The 22,783-nt window shown below is 34.8% G+C and overlaps 1 protein-coding gene across 19 annotated transcripts in view; it reads right to left on the bottom strand.

The window, feature by feature from the left end:
- The window catches only part of BAZ2B (bromodomain adjacent to zinc finger domain 2B), a 296,342-nt gene that overhangs the window by 4,671 nt on the left and 268,888 nt on the right, over window positions 1-22,783 (bottom strand). For 15 of the 19 annotated variants that reach the window (XM_055307809.1, XM_055307825.1, XM_055307810.1 and 12 more), the window contains 9 exons: window positions 16,792-17,447; window positions 16,224-16,497; window positions 15,886-16,041; window positions 15,203-15,363; window positions 11,811-12,121; window positions 11,288-11,423; window positions 7,526-7,672; window positions 549-814; window positions 148-291 (listed from right to left, as the gene is read on the bottom strand). In XM_055307809.1, the coding sequence (XP_055163784.1) occupies window positions 148-291; window positions 549-814; window positions 7,526-7,672; window positions 11,288-11,423; window positions 11,811-12,121; window positions 15,203-15,363; window positions 15,886-16,041; window positions 16,224-16,497; window positions 16,792-17,447 (2,251 nt within the window). The remainder of the gene's footprint in view (window positions 1-147; window positions 292-548; window positions 815-7,525; window positions 7,673-11,287; window positions 11,424-11,810; window positions 12,122-15,202; window positions 15,364-15,885; window positions 16,042-16,223; window positions 16,498-16,791; window positions 17,448-22,783) is intronic. The other 4 variants (XM_055307814.1, XM_055307816.1, XM_055307822.1 and 1 more) reach the window with 1 other exon arrangement.

Here is a 22,783-nt window from a genome sequence, read left to right as displayed (position 1 = left end):
TAAACACACACACACACACACACACACACACACACACACAGCCTCTCCAAAGGCAGGCCCTTTAATTAATATATTTTTGGCTCACTAGAAGAGTACCCAAAACATATTAAGCATTCAATAAGTATTGAACTGAAATGATTTACTTACTGTCCACTACTTAATTTCTCTCTAATTGTGGAAAAATCCATAGGCTTCTTAATAACTTTCTTATAACCAGGAACAAGTTTCAAGTTTACAGGAAGTAGAAAAGGCCATGCATCCTCATGAGTTTCCATTTCCGTAAGGATCATGCTAAAAAAAAATAATGTTTGAAATCAGTATCTGTGTTTTAGAATTATCAATTTTTATTAAAAGTGTAGTTTTTATAATCTCTTTGTAAGTAGAAACAATGCAAATTAATTTAAAAGGATGAAATACATTTATTTATACCATAGAGTTTACATTTTCCTATTTATGTAAATTGTCAAAAAGTAACCTTTAATATTGTAGAAAGTTTCTAAACAAATGAAATGTTGTAAGTATATTGTATGTGTAAACTGAAATAATACCTGCAAAGAGCGAGGTCTTTGGAGTCATCTCTTTTAGGTTTCTTAACAGAAGTAAAACTTTCCTGTTTTGACAAGTTAACAGAAGTGTTTTCTTCCATTTTTCTTTTTTTCAAGTCTTTGTTTCCTCTTTTTAGTGAGCTATTTGTAGATGCAGAGTCCTCATCTTCAGTATCCCCTGTTAAAGTTACTTTCTTGCCTTTCTTTGACTCATTGGTCTTTTTTCCTTTGACTTGAAGTTTTTTGATTTTTAAAGTTTGACCACTTGCCTTAATTAAAAAAAAAAAGTAAATGAGTTTTATAAGAAAATAACCATCTACAGACCTTCAATTATTTTAAATTATGAAAGTCTGACAGGACAAAGAATATTATCTCTGATTTACAGGTTGTTTTATTTTTAAGAGATATCTATGAATTTGTTCTCCCATAACATAAGGTTAAAATCTAATAAAGCATGAAAAATCTATCTTAAGAACTCCTAAAACTTGGGACTCCTGGGTGGCTTAGCAGTTGAGCATCTACCTTTTGTTCTATATGATCCCAGATTCCTGGGATTGAGTCCCACATGGGGCTCCCTGCATGGAGCCTGCTTCTCCCTCTGCCTGTGTCTCTGCCTCTCTTTCTGTATCTCTCATGAATAAAAAAATAAAATCTTAAAAAAAAAAAAGAACTCCTAAAACTTGAAGCTACTGATCTCATGCTAATCCACCTTTGGCACTACAGAATTTTGCAGTATTCCTTTAATCTAGGTCACTAACCAAATGAGTTTAAAGGTAAAAAGGACTATATTTTAGAACACAATTAAGAAAAGTGAAAGTTAAAACAGAGAGCTTATTAATAAGATAATTGAAAAGGTAAGTAAAAAGCTAGGCCAGGGGCATCTGGGTAGCTCAGTGGTTGAGCATCTGCCTTTGGCTCGGGTCATGATCCCAGGGTCCTGGGACCGATTTCCACATTGGGCTCCCTACAGGGAGCCTGCTTCTCCCTCTGCCTATGTCTCTGCCTCTCTTTCTGTGCCTTTCATGAATAAATAAAATCTTTTTAAAAATAAAAAGCAAGGCCAAAACATGAAAACATGTACTAGCTCACAAAATATAAAAGTCATCAAATAAAGAAGTCCTTTATAAGTGATTAAATCTACTGGAAATTTGTTTGTTTTTGTTTAAAAGAGAAAAAGCATTTGCTATAAAAAGAGAGTGCTAAATTGTGGTTCCCAGGTGTGAACAAAGCAATGGTGAAAAATCAGAGAGAGAGAAAAATAGATGTCTGCTTTTGAGAAAAACAATAAAGACATAGTATAAGAGAGATCATAGTTAAGGATATGAATTCTAGCCATGGCTCTGTCAGTAACCAGCTATGGAATTTATACCAAAAAATACCCATGAGGCCTTGTTTTCTCATCTGTAAAATAAGAAAGATAAGCCACACAACTGGTAAGCTCATTCTAACTCTAAAGGTACATTAAAAAAAAAAATCTTAGTGTAGCCTTACCCAATGTACCTAGAACTTGCAGGCAGCACACTGATATCACAATGAGCTCCCCCATCCCCATTTAGAAATAGGGAAATAAGTCCGTATTTTGAGAGTTAAATGTTAAATAAAATAGATCAGGGAGGAGAGATATGCAGTCACTGGTAATGAAAGTTTTTGTTTTGATTTTTCCAGAATAGTGCTAACCCTCTTTTAAAACCATTTCTTGGGACGCCTGGGTGGCTCAGTGGTTGAGTGTCTGCCTTTGGCTCAGGGCATGATCCTGGAGTCCAGGGATCAAGTCCCACATTGGGTTCCCTATGTGGAGCCTGCTTCTCCCTCTGCCTATGTCTCTGCCTCTCTCTCTCTGTGTGTCTCTCATGAAAAAATAAATAAAATCTTTAAAAACAAAAAATAAGAATAAAAAACGATTTCTTCTTGGGGTGCAGTTGGTTGAGCTCCTGACTCTTGGTTTCAGCTGTGGTCATGGTCTCAGGGTACTTGAGATCCAGCCCTGCTTTGGGGTCCATGACAGGCTGTGCCCTCAATGTGGAGTCTGCTTAAGACTCTCTCTGCCCCTCCTCCCATGTGCACATGGGCTCATGCTCTCTCTCTAAAGTAAATGAATACATCTTTCAAAAAAAATTATCTCTTCTCTTAAGCACACTGTTAAAAAATCTTAGATCACAGAGTCAGATATTTGGTCCAGATACAATCTAAAGTTGGCTATAGTCTTGAAATAGATTTGGCTAAAAACGTTTCTTTGGAGTATTTCATATTAATTTCTTTGAGGATTTCATAAACTTTTCTAGTAATATTTTTAAATAATTGCCTATAAGCAATTAAAATTATTTGGCTCTTTATTGGGATGTTACAAGTATAGTTGAGATATTTTAATTGCCTGAAATAAGTCACACTATAAATGTGATACCTTCCTCATATCATATCAAAGAACCACTATCTCATGTCACTAATTAAAACAATTAAAGTGGGGCAGCCCGGGTGGCGCAGCGGTTTCATGCCACCTGCAGCTCAGGGTGTGATCCTGGAGACCCAGGATCAAGTCCCACATCGGGCTCCTTGCATGGACCTGCTTCTCCCTCTGCCTCTCTCTCTCTGTGTCTCTCATGAATAAATAAGATCTTTTAAAAAAATAATTAAAATGTCTTACTAAGTTTCTTTTCCATTTAGTTTATTTTTATTCACTAATATCTGATATTCTGAGTTTTTGTATTATACTAAGCTTTTAGCTCAAGTCATAAGAGAAAGAGAATGCTTAATGAAGAAAAAGCCCATTTATGAAGATTAGGTTAGACTGAAGAATTATGTTACTTAAAAAGAACAAAATTTCATGAATAAGGGGCCAAAACTTCTAGTTCCTTATGTGAACTAAATTGTTACTTGGGATCATTTTCTAACAAACTCATAAGAACATGAAATTTTTCAGAATCAAAAGAATTTCGTGTTTCAAAAAGATGATGACGTTTGCGTACCTGATGATGATGTTTATATATTTACTAAATAAGGTTTATCAGCTTGCCTCATTACATGTACACATACCCATACTTTATTTTTAGAGACTTTTATTTTTTAGGAAATCTCTACACCGGTTGTGGCACTTGAACTCACAACCTCGAGATCAAGAGTCACATGCTTCACTGACTGAGCCAGCTAGATGCCCCCACATACATATACTTTTAAAAGCAAGCTTTTATACAGTTACTCTGTTACCTGAATTCCTTTGTTCTGGGACAGAGATGCCCCACTCCCTACCCTTTTTCTCCATCTTGTCAGAACCCAAATTCAAAGAGGAACTTCAGTACATCTAAAGCAGAACCTATCAGATTACACATACAGAGGCACATTTCTGTGTTTGTATATTTACATATCAGAAGTATGTGACCTGGTGGCTCACAGGTGGTAAACAGCCCACAGAACATGTTGCTGTTTGGCTCATATAATGCTTGTAAAAATTCTAAGTTTGTTGCCAACATTAAACATTTGGGCAGATACCCATAAAAATCTATAATCCTGAAATACTGGTAGATCCTGGAACATTGGGCCCACATGTCTACATGACAACAACTGACTAGAGCTGAGTAATGATGTTGTATTTAAATTGGGGCATGACTTTCCTTTTTGCTACAGTCTCAACTCTTTTTGTGTCATTTGCCTGGCTTTTGTAGGTATTGGAGTTTGAAACCTCAAGTGTGTGTGTGTGTGTCTGTGAGTATGTATAAAGTATATATATATATGGGCACACGCATACATACATGTCCTTTTGAGTTTATGATCCTGTGAGATATATATAAAACAAATAAATCTATAAATTTAATAAATATAAATATAATAAAGTATATGTATATATATATTTGCATGCACATACATATACACAGAGTAAAAATACTTAATCACAATGCTATATGCATAAATAACCATTTGAGAACAAGATATTATAAAAACTGATTTAACTGGAAAGATAGTTTAAAAACATCAACTTTAAAAATCTTTATCAAAATCAAACGTTTAATATTTCTTATTGTTGTAAGAAATGCTACATCTAATTCACTACATTTAAAAAACAAAGAGGGCAGAGGCTTAGAAATCTGCATTACATAGAAGCATTTGGATTAGATCAGAGATCTTACATCTTCTGGTCCACTCCTTGAATGACTGATAGGCAGAATCCTAACTTGAGCAAATTTACTGAAAACAAAACCTCCTATAGTCTACCAGATGATAATTCAAGAATCAACATACCAATTTGTTACTAATTCATAAAGCATTGGAGGAAATTTCTATAACTTGACAGTTAAGAAGCTAAAAGATAATTTATGTACAATAAGTGAAAATTACTACTGAATTATACTTAACTAGATATGACAAAATAAGGAATGAAAAATTCAAAATTATTAGTGACTATAATGCCATGTGGGACCCTCTGCTATCTTGTAAATATAAATATATTATAAAAATAAAATGTAAATAATAAAAATCACATATATAATAAAGCATTAATATACATATCACAGAACTCTAAAGTCATAAAAACTCTCATATACATGACCATATTTGATCTTTAAAAATCTTTACGAATTAGGGGTACCTGGGTGGCTCAGTCAGTTGAGCGTTTGACTTTTGATTTCAGCTGAGGTCATGATCTCGGGGTCCTGGGATCGAGCAATGTGCTGGGCCCTGTGCTCAGCCAGGAGCCTGCTCTCCCTCTCCCTTGGTCCCTACTCCTGCATGCATGTGTACCCGTGTCCTCTCTCATTCTCTCTCTCAAATAAATAAATAAATAAAATCTTAAAAAAAACCTCTCTACAAATTAGATACTATCCCATCTTACAGATAACTCTGAAGCTAAGAAAGTGCTCCAATGTTAGATATTGGGGAGGTAAGAATAACCAGCAAAAGGACTGAAAAAGAGCAAAGGCAGAAGGCCAGCCAGGAAGTATGGTATCCTGGAAGTCAAGTAGAAACAGAGTTTCTTTCTTTCTTTCCTTTTTTAAGATTTTATTTATTCGTGAGAGACATACAGAACAAGGCAGAGACACAGGCAGAGGGAGAAGCAGGCTCCCTTGGGGGAGCCCGATGCGGAACTTGATCCCAGGACCCCAGGATCATGACCAGAGCCAAAGGCAGATGCTCAATGACTGAGCTACCCAGGTGTTCTGAAACAGGATTTCAAGGAGACGGAGTGCTCCACTGTATCAAATATACCTACTAGGTTAGATGAGGGCTACGCACAGATCACTGAATTAAGTAATGTGGAAGTCATTTGTGATTATGATAAGAGCAATTTTGGAGAAGCTATGGAGGTGAAAATCTGACTGGAGTAAATTCAAGAGTGATTTGGAAGAGAAAAATCAGAGAACCAAAACAGAAAACTTTCCATGAGTTCTTCTGTAACGGGAAGGGAATCAAGAAAGAAGTGAGCCCAGAAGATGGTTTTTGTTTAGTTCTCTCAAGATGGAAGGAATAGTAGCATGTTAGTGGGTTGACGAGAAGGACTCAGGGGAGGAGGAAACACTGATGGTGCAGGAGAAGAAGAACTGTTGGAATCAGACTCCTAAAAAGGTAAGAGGGGATGGGTTGTGAGTCACAAGTAGGGGAAACTGAGTTTGTCAGAGTCACTAGCAATTCACGCCAACAGGAGAGAAGGTAGAGTATGTGAGCACAGACACAGGAAGGATAGTGGATGTGGTGACAAATTCTTGTAATATTTTCTTCTGGTGGCTTCTATTTTCACAGGGAAATGGGAGTAAGGTCATCAGCTGAGAATAAGGATGGAGGAGACAGAGTTGGAGATAAATCATCAGGCACCATTAAAGGTCCTCTTAATACCTCAAATTTAAAGGGCTGGGTGTTTTCTCCAACCACATTTAGATATAAAAGTATAGGTGTTGAGAAGTCAAGAATAGAGGATAAGGGATAAAGGTGGATGCATGATTATGATAATGAAATGCTGACACATTACAAGTGAGGTTAGGAGAAAAGAAAGAAAGGACATGAAGGGGTAGAGGGACAGTGAGAAGGTGTTCAGATAAATGGATTAGAGGTCAGAGAATTGGAGTTAGAGCGTGAAAGAGGCTAGACTGAAAAGAAAGGAGGCAGTAAATAGATGGATGTTTGGAATTTAGTTTGTGGAGACGTGGCAGTTACTGGTAATGATTAATGGTAATTATTGGCCAAGACATTAAGCATGGAAGGGAGTGAGTTAGGAAACACCTAACAGACTCTGGCCCTCAATACCTCCTGACACTTTCACGCTTCCTACTCCTTACTTTCTATTATCATATTGCTTCTCTTTAATCAATTAGTATGAGTGTCCATAGGTTTCTAATTTAAATGTGACCAGAAAGTGACCTAAAATACATATATCCTATTGCCATCTCTCCTAGCAATTTAAGTCCTAGGTATATACCCAAAAGAAGTAGAGACACCTATTCATATAAAAACTTGTGTATGAATGTTTCACAGAAGAATTTATATTATTCATAATAGCCAAAATATGGAAACAACCCAAATGTCTATCAACTGAAGAATGGATAAACAAAATGTGGTACATCCAAATAATGGAATATCATTGGACTATAAAAAGGAAGTACTAATACATGCTGGAATGTGAATGAACCCAAAAACATTGTGCTAAGTGAAAGAAGTCAGGTACAAAAGGCAGTATATTGTATGATTCCATTTATATGTAATGGCCAGAATAGGCAAATCCATGGAGACAGAAAGTAGACTAATGGTTGCCAAAGGCAAGGGGAGACAGGGGGAACGGGGAGTGGCTTATATTGGGCACAGAGACTCTTTGTTGGGGTCATGAAAAGTGCTGTAGAATTAAATGGTGGTGATAGTTGTACAACTTTGTGACTATTGTGCAACCACTGAGTTGTATTAAAAAGGTGATTTTTATGGCCTATGAATTGTATCTTGAAAAAATCCCCACACAACTCTGCATTTTCACTGGGCAATTCAAACGTTTAGCGTTAGATCAGTCTCACCTTAGCAATGCAAGCTGGACAAAACCAGTCCCCATCTGGTATAGTGGTAATCTTGGGTCTATGGCAGTATGTGTGACAGCCTTTGTCACAGCCATCACAAAGGAGAAGCAGTTCTTCATTATCCCCCTTTCGACAGATCTGGCAGTACTATAATACACGAGAAATCATTTAAAATTAGCTCTCTGCCATGAAGAATCGTTATTCGGATAGTAAACACACTGTAAGTCCTGATTTTTATTAGTAACAAACATTCCGCTTGCTAACAAATATACAGTAGCCATACAAATCTATGTATCTCTTATTACACAGATATGGACCACATGACGGGGTGAGCAGTTCAGTTGGGGTAAATGCACATTTCAAGTACACTGCAGAGAACAAAGCTAGAGGCTGAATGCCTGCACACACTTCAGAAGCATGTACACATTAACATATGAAATAATTAACGTGACATTAGAGCACATAAAGCAATGAATAGCTTTAATACATGGTGTTTTAATTTTTTAATGTATTTCATCTTTTGCTTATCTTAGCATCCTCATGATATCCTGAGAAAGAAATAAGTAAGAGTTAGAGTAATTTTTTAAGATCAAAATCAGGAAACTTGTATTAGTATCAAAATTATATATAATAATAAAAAAGATGACCTTATATTTTGGCTAAATTATCCATCTACTTTTTGTGATTGATTAAAAAATGTGTCCAAACCAGGAAACTTTGGAATTCAACCCAAATCAAACATGTGTCACAAGTGCAGAAAATGAATCCTACAAAATGATTTCTAAGGAGAAAAAAAAAATTGGTAACAAATTAAATTAAAGAATTTAATTGATCATGATTTATTTTGTAGAACTAAAAACAAAAGTATTTCTTCTCTGTGAAAAAGTTTCTAGTATCATTAAGAACTTTAAAATCTGTAAGGAGATCCCCCCCCACCATGCATACATATTCTGTATAATACGTTTCACAAAGGGAAAGAAGCAAAGTTAGAAAAGAAAAACTGTCAAGATGACTTTAAAAAATGGTAAATACTAACACTGTGTTTTGACAATTAGTTTATACTCTTAGTCACAGTTGAGAATGTCTTGTAATCATTTTAAAAATAAAAACATTTAAACTATAAATCATTTATGCTAATTTAAAGTATATTTATATTCTTAAAAACAATGGCTTAACTGTTCAAACTTAATTTTTTAAAACTTTCAATACAACATTAAATCTTAATCTAGGGAAGTCTAAACTAAAATTGTCTTACATAACTCAATATATACACCAATGGCAGCTTAAAAATCTTATCGAAATGGCAGGTACACACTATTCAGCTTAAATATCTATCAAGTATATATAATATACATAATACTAAAATTGGCATGTGTACTAAGAGCAAAAGCAGCAGAGTTTAACATTCCAACAGTAAGCATTTATTTTATGACCTTTTCTAATACCACATCACTAAATACCTTAACTCCTCCACATTTAAATTACATCTTTACAACTTCTATTGTAAAAATATTGAGAAATAACATTTGGAAGGCTATAATTAAATCCCTATAGCAATCAAAGTAAAAAAATCAGATTCATGAACATTAAGTAAATTCTATTTATTATAATAGATAACTAAAAATACTATATAGTCTCTCTGACATCTCACATTTATGATTTAAAAATAAAATTATTTCTGATACTTGTTAAAAAAGGGTGACAGGTATCAAGCTCATAACACTTTTGAAAAATCACAGCAATAGCTCATAGTATGTTAGAGGAAATGTACAGCATAAAATAGATGTTGCCTATGCTTAACGTTAGCCACAATATAAAGCATACTGTGGGCAGAGAAATTACCTGGACACAAATTATGACAGCTCCTTCTTTTGATGGTAAGCCTTGTCTCTAGCAAAGAGGGTATTTCTAAAGGTATTAAATACTTTAACATTTTGTTAGGACTTGTTATGAGAATTATTCTAGGGAATATTACACTTCTAGTTAAAGGTTAAAAAGTGCTCATAAATCTTTGAATATGAAACTATGCCTTCTTTTCAAGATAGTTTCATAGCAAATAATATACTATTAAATATTAATAAATGAAGATCATAAGAGATGGAGTTAAATAAAGGTAAGTCTGTATTAATAGCATGAAAAAGGCTTATGAATTTGCCAAAAATGAAATAAAGTTTTTGTCTGCTGAAAGTAAGTATACTTTCAGCAAACAAAAGGCAGATTTTGGTACAAATTTTGGGTTTCTATATACCGGCCATAACAAAACTGACCACATCATGATGACTACACTTTGGCATACATGAGAAAAAAGAACTGCTCCAATTTTATTTTGATGTAGAATTCAATCTCTTTTGATCATTACCCTTAGGTTTCACCAAATATATTTCTCGAAGATGATTTTATAACTGATTTTAGGGGCAGCCTGGGTGGCTCAGCAGTTGCCTTCAGTCCAGGACCTGATCCTGGAGACCCGGGATCGAGTCCCACACTGGGCTCCCTGCGTGGAACCTGCTTCTCCCTCTGCCTGTGTCTCTGCCTCTCTCTCTTTCTCTCTCTCTCTCTGTTTCTCATGAATAAATAAATAAAAATATAAATAAAAAATAAATAAATAAATAAATAAATAAATAAATAAATAAATAAATAAATAAAACTGGTTTTAATAATAAGTTTTAGAAGAAAAATTCTTTTTACCTGGTAAAAATGCTATCAGATGAATGGAACATGCTTTAAAACTTAGGGTGAATTTTGTGAAAACTGTAGATTCATTATTCCATGGATATTTTATATCAACCAAATTTGTAAGAATGAGTAGGGCCTTGAGTAGTCTAAACTTAGAGGTTAAAATAAAGCAAAGAATGCTAAATTATTTAAGGATCACTTCTTTTCTTTGGGGGGTAACTATTTTAAGTAAAGGAATTTTTCTCTTAGTCATTCATAAAAACAAATCTCAAATGTTTGGGTTTTACAGCTAATCTGTAATTCAAAAGCAAATGTCAAAGTAATTCGTAAAGTTCACATATAATAAATATGGGATATATCTGATATATAAGTCAAGAGGGACATGAACATGATTTAAAATGAGTATCTTTCTGAAAGATATATGGAATATAGCTATTATTTTGAATATATGGTATTTGGTGCCTGGTACAAAGTAGAGGCCACTACATGATGCTAACTATTTGGGCTTGAGCAAAGAAGGTGAAAAACGAGTTTTAATTGTTAGAGGAAAAAGTAAAAGAACTAACTCTTCATGTCAGCTACATCCGATGTCATATATATGATAGAAAGTGCACGAACTAAGCTCCCTACTTATACTGCATTTAGTTATCTTAGTATTTCTTAGCATTACAAAAAAAAAAAAAGAATTGGTAGAACTATAAGACATTTTAAGAATGCAGTGAATGTAGCAGATAATGTTAGCAACTGGAATGTTTACAAGAGTTGAAAGGGTCTTCAAAATATTTAGATTAACAACTATTATGTGAACAGAATAGAAAACAACTTCAGTCAGAATTATAAACAATATTCAACGGAATGAGAATCAAGATTTTTTAAAAATAAGAGAGAACATATTTGGTAGGTTCCTTCAAAAAGCTCAAAATAAGGAGAAAAGTATCAAACTAATACAGTATTTAAGACTTAAACTGTCAAATAAAGCATACATTATTTTGACAATAAGTAAAGTACAATTAAGAAAGATTTAGAGGTTGGGAAAAACAGGACAAAGTAAATTAGTTATAGTATTTCTTAAATGAAAACACTTACAACTTTCATAATTGATTTTTCCCATGCTATTGATTTCTGTAACTGCTGAATGCACAGAGCTACCTGTGCAGCACTGCGAGCTTCTGATAATGCCCTTCTCCATACCCTGAGCCCTGGAGCAATATCCTCTTCAATTCTGCATTGAAATATAGAAAAATTAAGTAGGTCATATCCACATTTATGGTTACTGAATGTGAAACAATCATCACACTGAAAGCCAAGCAATGACAAAAACATGTAACAGCCAATAAGAATAAGGTTTAAGCAACTAAATTTGATGTAGTGCACAGACTGTGGCTACGTGCCTCAAAGCTTAGTCACAACCAGGTAAATGTAAGATCACTTTGCAGGATTATCAACGCACATAACAAAAAAAAAAATGTTTTTACAAAGCACCATGCAAATAGCATGATCCATATGGATCACAGACATACAAGAAGATACATAGATAACAGGCAATAGAAAATAGGCTCCAATTAGCAAAGAAGCACAATAATTTTTCAAGTTAATCTCAATAACCTACCCGTCACCATCACCACTAATGGATGGTGCAGGAGCAGGGACAGTAACTGTGCCCACATTATCCAGTTTGATCTGAATGGTGGTACTTAAGGGGCTCTTCAGATACCTTCTCTCAATGTTCCGCTCCAAATCAGCCAGCCTGGTTACAGCTATATCTAGGGGGTTGTCACTCTTCCGTTCTAGAGCATGTGCACTGCTTTCTTCTTCGCCAGTAAATTCTCCATCATGCTCCTTGCACAATTTAGAAAATGACTTATGTTCAAAATATACCAAGTCCTCCCTTTCTGATGCAGGCTCTGGACACATCCAACCCTATATATCAAGAGAATAATGTTATTATGGTTTCCTCTTAAGATTCCTGATGGGTGAATGACCTGTACTTAAAATACAGCAGCAGACACCAGCAGATCTCAAGGATCTTTACTGAAAGTTTTTATCTTGTGTTTCCTAATGCTAGGTAGAGACAAGAACAGAAAATTACAAGAAACAGTTGTAAGAAAAGTTTGAAGAAGAAAATTGAATAGCTCTTGATCTCATGAAAGGTGTAATGAAAAATCAGTAAAGTATTCTGAAGGACTTGAGAATAAAAACTTACTAATTTCATGGGACCACTTAAATGGAAAACTCTTGGTAGTCTTTGAACTTTGCTCTTCTTTTCCATTCTCACTTCTTCCATCACTCTTCTGTACTTACCATTTTTCCTTCAGCCACAGGAGTTTTGCCTAAACTGTTTTATTTGTCTGTATGTCAAGGAATCCTTCCCTGACCTCCTATTAGGAGGTTAAGTCTCCTTGTTACAGGCTTTCATAGAACTACATAGTACTCCATAGCCTTGTGGTAGTCACAATTTTACAGTACTATGATTATTTGATTAACATTTTTTACCTCTAAATTCCATGAGGGCAGGGGCCATGTCTGCTGTTAGTCATTTTATCTCCAGCAGAGTAAAGGCAAACAGATGGCACTCGATATATGTTGATTGAATAAATAAATGATCTTACAACTTAGCTTGCTTATATCAATCCTCTGGCCTAAATCCTTCAAATATTCCCTACTATTTAACAAAGTCTGTATTTTTACCATAACATTTGAGTACATCAATCTAACTCTTTCTCGCATGTTCCCATTTATGTACCCTTCACTGGAGTCACATTCCATGACTTGCCACTCCACATATATGTTCTGAGCCTCCTGGTCCTGGTGCTCCACTCATACTGTTTGCTTTCCCTAGTATGGTATTCCCTGTTCTATGACCATTGGAAGCTTTGTCATCTTCTCAAATTCCCTATCGACTTCTCCATGAAATCTTCCCTGATCTTTCTCATATCTCCCCACCAGAAGACATATATTATTTTTCAAAATTCATGCAGGACTCTGTACTTGTCTGTGATCAGTCAGTAGATTCTACGGAAATGTATACATGTCTTATCTCCCTATTATTTGACAAGCTTTCTGAGGACAGAAACCACCTTGTATCCAATTTTGTGATGTGCACTGCCTGACATGGAATAGGCACTGAGTAAATAACAAAATGAACATTATGCTTTTTATTAAATCTCTTTAGTGATAATTATTTTGTCTTGTATATTGGGATCAATTCTTTCTCATTGACTCAGTAGAATATTTATATTTAGAAAGTAGGAAATTATAAATAGTATGCATAGATGCAGGCTGAATGGCTTCATTCTTACAGTTTGAAAGAGATGCTACACACCACTTTAAAAAATTCCACTTAACTGAGAACACAGCCAAAAATATCTAAGAGCCAATAATGTGATAAGGTCATTGCACCAAAATTTGAGTATATCTCCAGGAAAATGCTTCACACATATATAAAGTACTTTATATGTAACTTAGAAAAAATGTGATGATGAGCTTTTCCAAAACATAGCCAATCAGAACTGGCAAATTAGATTGGGGGGGAGGGGAGATGGAGGAAAATAGGGCTAGTAGAACTAATCAAATTTAAACCAGCAAGTAGTAACAACTGACCATGAAAGAAAACAGACTATAGAAAGCCAATATCATACATAGGTTAAAAAGCAAAAGCACACTAGGATCATTTAATTTGGAGCAAAACTTCTTCACATTTCCCAAGGGAATCATTATCTAATCATTGGTCTTCATACTAAAGATAGCACGTCACCGAGATAATTTAAATCAAACTCATTATTCTCAATGTAAGAAGGCAGTGTAATACATAAGCAATCCAACAAACATGTTAAAAAAATTTTAGCACTAAATTGAATAATTATCATTTCTCCAGAAAATTAACTTGTGTAGAAGAGTTCATTTGTTGAGAATGCCAGATAAATGAGGCATTTTTATATTGTATTAGAGTACCAGGAAAAATATTTGTATAGTTGGCTGGAACAATAGTTTCAGCAAATGATAAACTTCCTAAAGTTGGTAATTACGTTTGTGGCAAGAAAGGGATATTTTATTAGCTCTGGAAAATGTTATTTTTTGGAGATCTCTGAAAGTTTCCAAAAGCTAGCATAACAGTAATTTTGAAGAGATATTTTAATTATTGGATATAATTATTGTATTATAGCAAAAGTTTCTCATTCTGGATAAAATGTGAAATATCAAATAAAATTACATGGAAACAACATTTTTTAAAGCTTTTCAGGTGTCTGTCTCATGCGCCATCAATTCATTTATTCTCAGAGATATCACCTTATTGTCAATTGAGAAGACCTTCATACTCCTCTTTACAAAACCAAAAAATCCTGCACAAAGGTAAAGCTTTCCTTTCTTTTGCCTTTCTCTTGGAAGCCAGGCTAATAGCGACAATGGTAATGCCCAGTAGATAAATACCTAAATTAAAACTTTACATAGATATGTAGAATGTTATGTGCGAGTGTGTGTGTACCATAATATGACACATATTCATATATGTCTCTATTCTCCAATTTTAAATTATTTAAATTAAATTAAAGTTATACAGAGTGAAAGTCTGATATACAACATGGCTTGCGTAGAGGTGCTTCTTGGTCCTACATGAAACACTGTTGTAGAAGTTTAATAGAGCATTATATCATCATGGGTAAAACTGAAATTCTGCTTGTGGTAAAGAACTGCATACCAGAAATGATAGTCTGGATTGTCATTAAGGAGGCAGCAACAGTTAGTAAAAAGACATGGGTTCTGGAGTTAGACAGTCTTGGTTTGAACCCACATTTAGCCACTTATAAGACCACTGGCAGGTTACTTACTTTAAGCCTTGTTCCTTACCTGTAAGATGGGGAAAATTAATTCAGGATCATTTTGAGAATTAAATGAGATAAAATGAAAATATTTAACACAGTAACTTGCATATGTCAGGCAGATAATAAATATTAGTTACCTTCCATTATCCTAAAAACAGATTTTATTCCAAGTTAATTTTACCTTCACTTGCAAACTTGCTGATGCAACTCTCCTTTCTAGATCTTCCACCTGTTGAAGAATACTCAAATCCATTTCCATTGCTTGTTCTTCTACTGACCAGTTCTCCACAATATCTCGAGTTACTTGGTTTTCTTCATTTTCATTTAATTCAATAATGGCAACTACATTTGAAAAGAAATCCAATTTATTCCCCAATGATTTCTTTCAGAAAGTAAATAAAATTCCAGAGGTAAAACATGCATGTAACTTAATATATATAAATGCACTTGTGCATACGTAGGAAGCTTACTTTTTAAAAAAAAATTTTTTTCAGGGTTCTAAAAGGTTTATTCCTTTCTTTTTTAAAATTTAAATCCAATTAGTTAACATACAATGTACTACTGGTTTCAGAGGTAGAGGTCAGTGATTCATCAGTCTTATATAATACCCAGTGCTCATTATATCATGCAGGGTTTTAAAAGTAGGAATATTCTTATTTAAGAAACAACACAATAGGTCTGAAAGTTGTAAAAAATTATAAGTAATGCCAATTTGAGAAATGTAAATAATTACTATTTTTTGAGAAAAATAGAAAAAAAAATGCCTGTTAGTAATAAATTAAGACATACTAAAATACATTTTAAGGGAAAATAATTAATTTTCATAAATAAGCAAGAGAGCAGAAATCTCTTTTAGGTACCTACCATCCTTATTCTTGATGCAGGCTTGAGTAATATAATCCAAGTGTTTCTGAATTTGTTTCTGTAATGCCTTTTCTCTGATTCCTCTGAGATGTAGCACTTTGAGCAAAGCTTTTAGGTCCTCTGGATCAATGATTCTCCACCAACCAAATTGCATTTCTAAGTCAAGATAAATATGTACATCTCTTACAAATATCCTGAATATGAATTAATGGCACAATGCAAATCAAAAGATTTATAATTATAATTATGTATATAACTATCGGAGATTCAGTTATAATATACGACTCTATTAACAATGAAATAAAGTAAGTGGCTGAAAACTATCTCAATGTACCTACCTTCTGGAATAGGTTTTGGACTAGGAAAATCTACTGGTTTTGCTACTTCAACAGGTGCAGGTTGAGTTGAAGAGACTTTTTCATTCTGTGGCACTGGAGATTCACTTTTACTTGAAGCAACGTTGGGAGTCAAAAATGAATTACCATTTCCTTCAGATAATCCCAACCCTGATCCCAGACCAGGTAAAGGTGATGTAAATGGAATATTAGAAGTAAGCACGCCTGTGGGCCATCCACAAAACTGGAGTCCCATCATAGATACTCCACTTTTCATCTACAAAAAAACATTTTAAAACATAACAATCTAAAAAGTTGGGAAAAACGTTTAGCATTTACAATTATTTTTTAAGTTCTGAAAACAAAAAAAAAGGTAATTCAAGAAGCCTTTGCCTTAGACTAGAAATTCATAGTTGTAATGAAGCTTGGTAGTAGCAATTGTGACTCTTCAGTTTTCAAACTGTGGCAGGGATAATACAAATACCCGATTGATTCCCTGGAGTGAGAATTTTCATGGGGTCAAAGATTAAATAAAGCAACACAGGAATGAGTTACAATCAGCAGTACAAACCTGAAGAGGTGATACAGCAAATGGATTGAGGCCAACAGGATTCTGAGCAGAAGATGATCCCAGAAGGGGAGTGGGGCCAGGTGAGGGTGACGTAGATGGTGGCTGAGACTGAGGAGTAACTACAGAAGCAGAAGATACATCAGCATGGGTAAGTGAAGTGTCATCACAAGGGGTTCTTGGCAAAAGGCTGAACCACTGTCTATTCTTTTCCGTCAGCGTTTTTAACAACTGGTCATTGGGTAGAGGACTGTAGAACTTCCCTGGACCACCTGAACTAGTACTAAACAGATTATTAGAATCTGTCTTTTCCATGTTGCTTTGTGTTGCTGTTGATTGAATGCTGCCCAATGAATGTTTTCCACTGTTTTGATAAGACAATGTACATCCATTTGCACTATTATTTGGTTTGGGGGCCATCACATCTGACTCAGGAGGCATCTTAGCTACTTCTAAAAGCTTGCTTAATTTTGAAAAAGAGCCAGGTTTCTGAAGAAACAGATTTGTGTTATCTTTTTCTTTAGGATCTTCCTTTTGCTCACAATGATCTGGATTTGAACAATTTAAAGTATCTTCAGAAGTCTCGAATATTTCTTCTTTGATCTGGATACTTTCTGCCTTTTTTAGTTTTTCTCTTTCTTTTGCAATTTCTTCTAGTCCTACAAAAGTGAAAAGTATTAAGAAGATCAGTTATCTCAGATCCAACCTATATTTTAATTGTATTTTATTACTATTTATCAAATTATATGCATAAATATATAAATAAACTTTTCTAGATTATTAATATTCTCCATGTTTTTCTTTTTTATAGGCTAGATTTGTTTGCTCTTTGGAAAATTAATGTAATTTTATAATTAATCATTACAAAATTTTAAAACATTAAAAGCCTTAACACGCAACAAAAATTATTAACATTTTTGTATAAATTCTTCTAGTTCTCTATGCATACACATATATACATAAGCCTATAAAGTAAAAGAAAGGAAATCCTATTATAATATTCTAACCTACATGTTTTACTGAATAATGCTCTGTAAACATCCTGATGTATCAATAAATATATAACTGTACCATACATTTTAATGGAAGTATTCAATGGAACATATCATAATTTAAAATCAATCTTCTGATGACTATTAATAGGTCCTAATTAATTATTCACTATTATAACAGTGCTGTAAATGATGAATGATCTTGTATCTGTATTGTTGGACTTTAAAACTTCTTTTCTGGGAGCACCTGGGTGGCTCAGGGGTTGAGTGTCTCTGCCTTTGGCTCAGGTGTCATGATTCTGGAGTCCTGGGATAGAGTCCCACCATCAGGCTCCTCATGGGGAGCCTGCTTCTCCCTCTGCCTCTCTCTCCTGTGTCTCTCATGAATAAATTAAAAAAAAAAAAAAAAAAAAAAAAAAAACCTTTTCTGATTTCAGGATAAATTTCTAAAGAAAAAAACCTCACTGAATGTTAGGTTAGGTACTTTTCAGGGTGTTTGCAATATAAATTGTCAACTGCTCTCTATCTAGAAAGTCTAAATCAATATGCATTAATGCCAAAAGTACACAAAATCATCTATTTCCCTATCCCTCAGTGAAACTGAATACCATTGATATTTTTTGTCTTTTCCAATATCTGGGAGGTGAAAATCTAAATTGTACTTTTTTCTGATCACTAGTAAGGCTGATTATCTTTTCATGGGCTTATTGGTATTTCTCCTTTGTGAACCTCTGACTCATATTTATGACAATGTTTTTAAAAAAGAATTCAGGGGCACCTGGGTGCCTCAGGGGTTGAGCGTCTGCCTTTGGCCCAGGTTGTGATCCTGGGGTCCTGGGACTGAGTCCCCCATCAGGCTCCCTGTGGAGAGCCTGCTTCTCCCTCTGCCTATGTCTATGTGTTTCTCATGAATAAATAAATAAAATCTTAAAAGAAAAAAGAATTCATAAAAACTCTTAAAAATATAAATCTACTTGATTTGAAAACTAATAGATGTTCAAGGTAAAATTATTCAGTAATGAGACATACAAGGTAAAAACCCTTTCTGTCTTATTCCATCAATCCCTATTTCTACTCTTCAGAGGTAACCATGGTTAACCAATGATGCCTGTAGACTCTTCTGGAAATCTTATATGCATTCTATTATTTTACACTATTACACAAAGGGAATACTACTCTTTACTTTTCTGAGACTTAGAATAAAATCCAAACCCCTACATGAGGCCTACAACATTGTATAATCTAGTTCCTGAAAAGCTCCACAACCTCTGGCCACTTCTGTCCTTTGTTCTTCCTTTCTGCCTTTTTTCAGTTTCCCAAACATGTAAGTTCTTTTCTTTCTTGGGTCCTTTGCACTGCTCTTCCCTACCCTAGGATACTGTTTTATTGACTGGCTCTTTATCGTCATGTTTCTGATTGTCATTTCATCACAGAGGTTTTCTCTGATCACCTTATCTAAAGTAGGGTCCCCATTCCATTCACCTTAGAATATCATTCTGTATATTTACTTGGCAGAATTTGCCATTAGACACAATAATCTGTTTATTTTCTATACCATTCCCCCTCCCACACACTAGAATTTAAATCAACAAGCTTTACTTAGAGCAATGTCTACCTTGCTTATTATTGGGTCTCAAATGCCTAACATGGTGATTGCTATAAAATCAGGACTCAATAAATATTTTTAAATGATGAAATAAAAGAATGTATTTAATATTTTTCACTATACACTTTCAACAACTTCCAATGGCAAACATATAACTAATTACTTCATCAGCTGTGTAATACTCTATTATATAGCTATATCATGATTCATTTAACCAGTCTTCTCTTAATGTTTGAAATAGTTCTTACATCCTTCTCTTGAAATTAGTTTCTACCCCAAATTAAAAGCGTCTTCCTCAGACTTATGCTTCTGGCCAATTGGGAGTCACAGGGACTAGATTTATCTCCTTGCATGAAACGACCAAAAAAACTAGACAAAATACATGACACAACCGTTTGTAAGAAACTGGACATGAGATAACCATGAGAGAAAACAAATGCAGCAAGCTCTATGATTTCTCCAGCTTACTGCTTTGTGATGGTTTCCAGGCTCCACCACAGGGAGAAATCTAAGCATAGCTGGTGGATTCCTGAGATGAGTTGGAACTGAGAGTTCAAGGGAGATCCAACTGGCTAGAGAGCTCAGCAGGGAGAGCTGGAGAGGAGAGAGCTGCCTAGAGAGGAACTCCATAGATCTGTGGATGGGCCCTTTGAGTGTTTAGTGAATACGCATCAGTGCCGATGTGTCAGGAACCCACTTGAGACCAGGGAAAGAACCACTTGAAAGGGATTAGAGTTGACACTGCTGGTGCTCCCACAGGCTAGAAATAGTATCTGTTCCTATCAACCAGCTTGGGAAACCTCAAAATTCACAGGCGTCAAGTAGAGTACTCAAGGATCTCACGTCAGTAGTTAGGGAATAATTAGCCCCAGGCTGAGCACGGTCCTAGTCCTGCCTAGCAAATTTTAAAAGCAAGATCTGAAAGGATCAAACTTTTTCCATGTACCTTAACTGTGTTTCAGTTAAACAAAGCTCAGAAATGTTTGTGGGAATTCAAAAAATATTGCTGAAGGTAATTTTACCAAGAAGGTAAAATTCACAACGTCAGGCATCCAATCAAAATTAGGCCTGCAAAAAGACACAGGAAAACATGACACATACTAACAAGATAGTAGAATTAGCAGGCAAGGACATTAAGTTTGAGAAAATAATGGTCGAAAAAATTCCAAATTTGGGGAAAACTATAAACCACAGACCTAAGAAACTCAACAAACTCCAAGAAACTTGAAGATAACTACAACAAGACATATAATCAAATTGCTTAAAACCAGTGATATAGAAAATCTTAAAGGCAGCTTGCAAAAAATCTTATGCTTCATATAATCTCTATGTACTTCTACACATTTGCCCTGAGAAGGAAACACTACTTCATCACCTCTAATTAGGCAAATGTGAAAAGAGTCACAAATATTCTCTTCATACACCTGTGCTTTATACAAGTTTTTGGTTGCTAAGTACTAATACTTGTTCTTGATTTATTCTGAGAACTAGTATCTTAAAAAAAAAACAAAAAACACCTCTGTTACACGTCCAAAAACAAACGGATTAAGCAACCAACCAACCAATTTTTACTGGTTTGAGATTAGTAGATGACTTCCCATTTATATCTAATAAAGTATGTTGAGCTGATGATATATTTGAACACCCTAATTACAGTTGTCTTTAGTTTTTACATTCAAATTGCTTAATTATAAATGGATAAACCTCTAATTAAAATATAAAATTATTTTTAAAAATTGGAAAGTATATACAGGATGTTTAGTTTAAATAAAATCTTTGATTTTAAATAATTTTCTATCTTCATTTCATACAACCCCCTAGTTCCTTCCAGTTTCTCGACATGTGCCAATGAGTATTAATAAAACGTCTTCAAGACAGAATGAAGAAGAGAAAGACAAGAGATGAAATAGGGACTACTGTTTGCTTGATTCATTTCCCTGGTAGTAAATGTAAGTGCATAATGACAAACAAAATACCATTTCTCAATTAAAACAAATCCTAAAAAAAATATCATGTTTTCTACTGGAAAGGGACTATGTCTTCGTGGGTTTTATCAGAATCACTTTGAACCCTCTTAGTTCATCTAACAGTTGTCACTAGACACTAGGGGTCTACCACTCTAAGTTCATGTGAAAATTTTTCCTTTGGCTCTCTTTAGTTGGGCTGAAGCAAGCTATATAACCTTCAAATAAATTTTATTTCACTATAAGTAAAACACAGATAAAGAACATAAGGAATGCAAAAACCCTGGCATGGAATACAGGTCTCTATGGCTTCCTCACTGGACTCAAAGGCACTTTCTTGTTCAGTATAGCATAACCTCAGGAATACTTGCACTGCTTGTTAGCAGTCTTCAGGTTGAGAGTGCTACCATGACCCAGCTCCTAGGAGATTTCTTGCTATTACTGTGGAGAAGACTAAAGGAAGCAGATTCTCATCATTTTATCTCTCTAGGATTGTTCCTTCCCAGTCTGATTCAGAAATGAATGAATGAATGAATGAATGAATTTAGATTCAAGAATTTAAAAAAAAGATGTTTGATACCATAATACCTTCTCCCTTCAGGTAAGAGTCCCCCACATATCCATAACAGGAATTATTATGTTTTATACTTCTAGACCTAATGTTGTAACCACATCTTTTTTTTTTTTTTAAGATTTTATTTATTTATTCATGAGAGACACAGAGAGAGAGGCAGAGACACAGGCAGAGCGAGAAGTAGACTCCATGCAAGGAGCCTGATGTGGGACTCAATCCCGGAACTCAATCCCAGGACTCCGGGATCACACCCTGAGCCAAAGGCAAATGCTCAACCGCTGAGCCACCCGGGTGTCCCTGTAACCAGATCTTAATACCAAATGGAAGAGCAACATTCACATCACAGAGTGTGTGCATGTATGTGTGTGTAAATTTAACAACAAACTTGTTTCATTTTCCTTCCAATACCAAATAAATGATCTACAATCTAACTTACTCCAATGGTTAAATATATATAGTGAATTAATAGAAACAAATCCTTGGTTTTAGCTGAGTTGGCCATGGGGCTTACTTCCTTCCCACTTTTCAAAGGGCCATCAAAAGGACAGTAGAGCCTTTAGCTAGCTAATGTCAACACTATTCTCAGGGAACTAGGTATCTACACATTGCTTCTTGGTATGCATACCGTTTAGTGACTGTTCCTAAACCCGAAGATCCCTTAAGAGGTTTACCACTAGAGAAACTAAGTGCTTGCTTTCTATCCTTTCTCCTAATAATCCAACAATGCAGAACAAGGTGTAGGGTATAGTGTTTTATCTCTCGGAGTGTTCTTGTCACATGTCCAAGTCCTATGGAACCACTATGGGACCTGAAGATCCTTTGTACTATTATTTCTCTGCCTATAAATTGCCTTTACTAA

The sequence above is a fragment of the Nyctereutes procyonoides genome, unplaced genomic scaffold (assembly GCF_905146905.1).
Source record: "Nyctereutes procyonoides isolate TBG_1078 unplaced genomic scaffold, NYPRO_anot_genome, whole genome shotgun sequence".
NCBI classification, from domain to species: domain Eukaryota; kingdom Metazoa; phylum Chordata; class Mammalia; order Carnivora; family Canidae; genus Nyctereutes; species Nyctereutes procyonoides.
The sequence above is the reverse complement of the archived record's forward strand: the minus strand, read 5'-3'. Positions and strand labels throughout refer to the sequence as shown.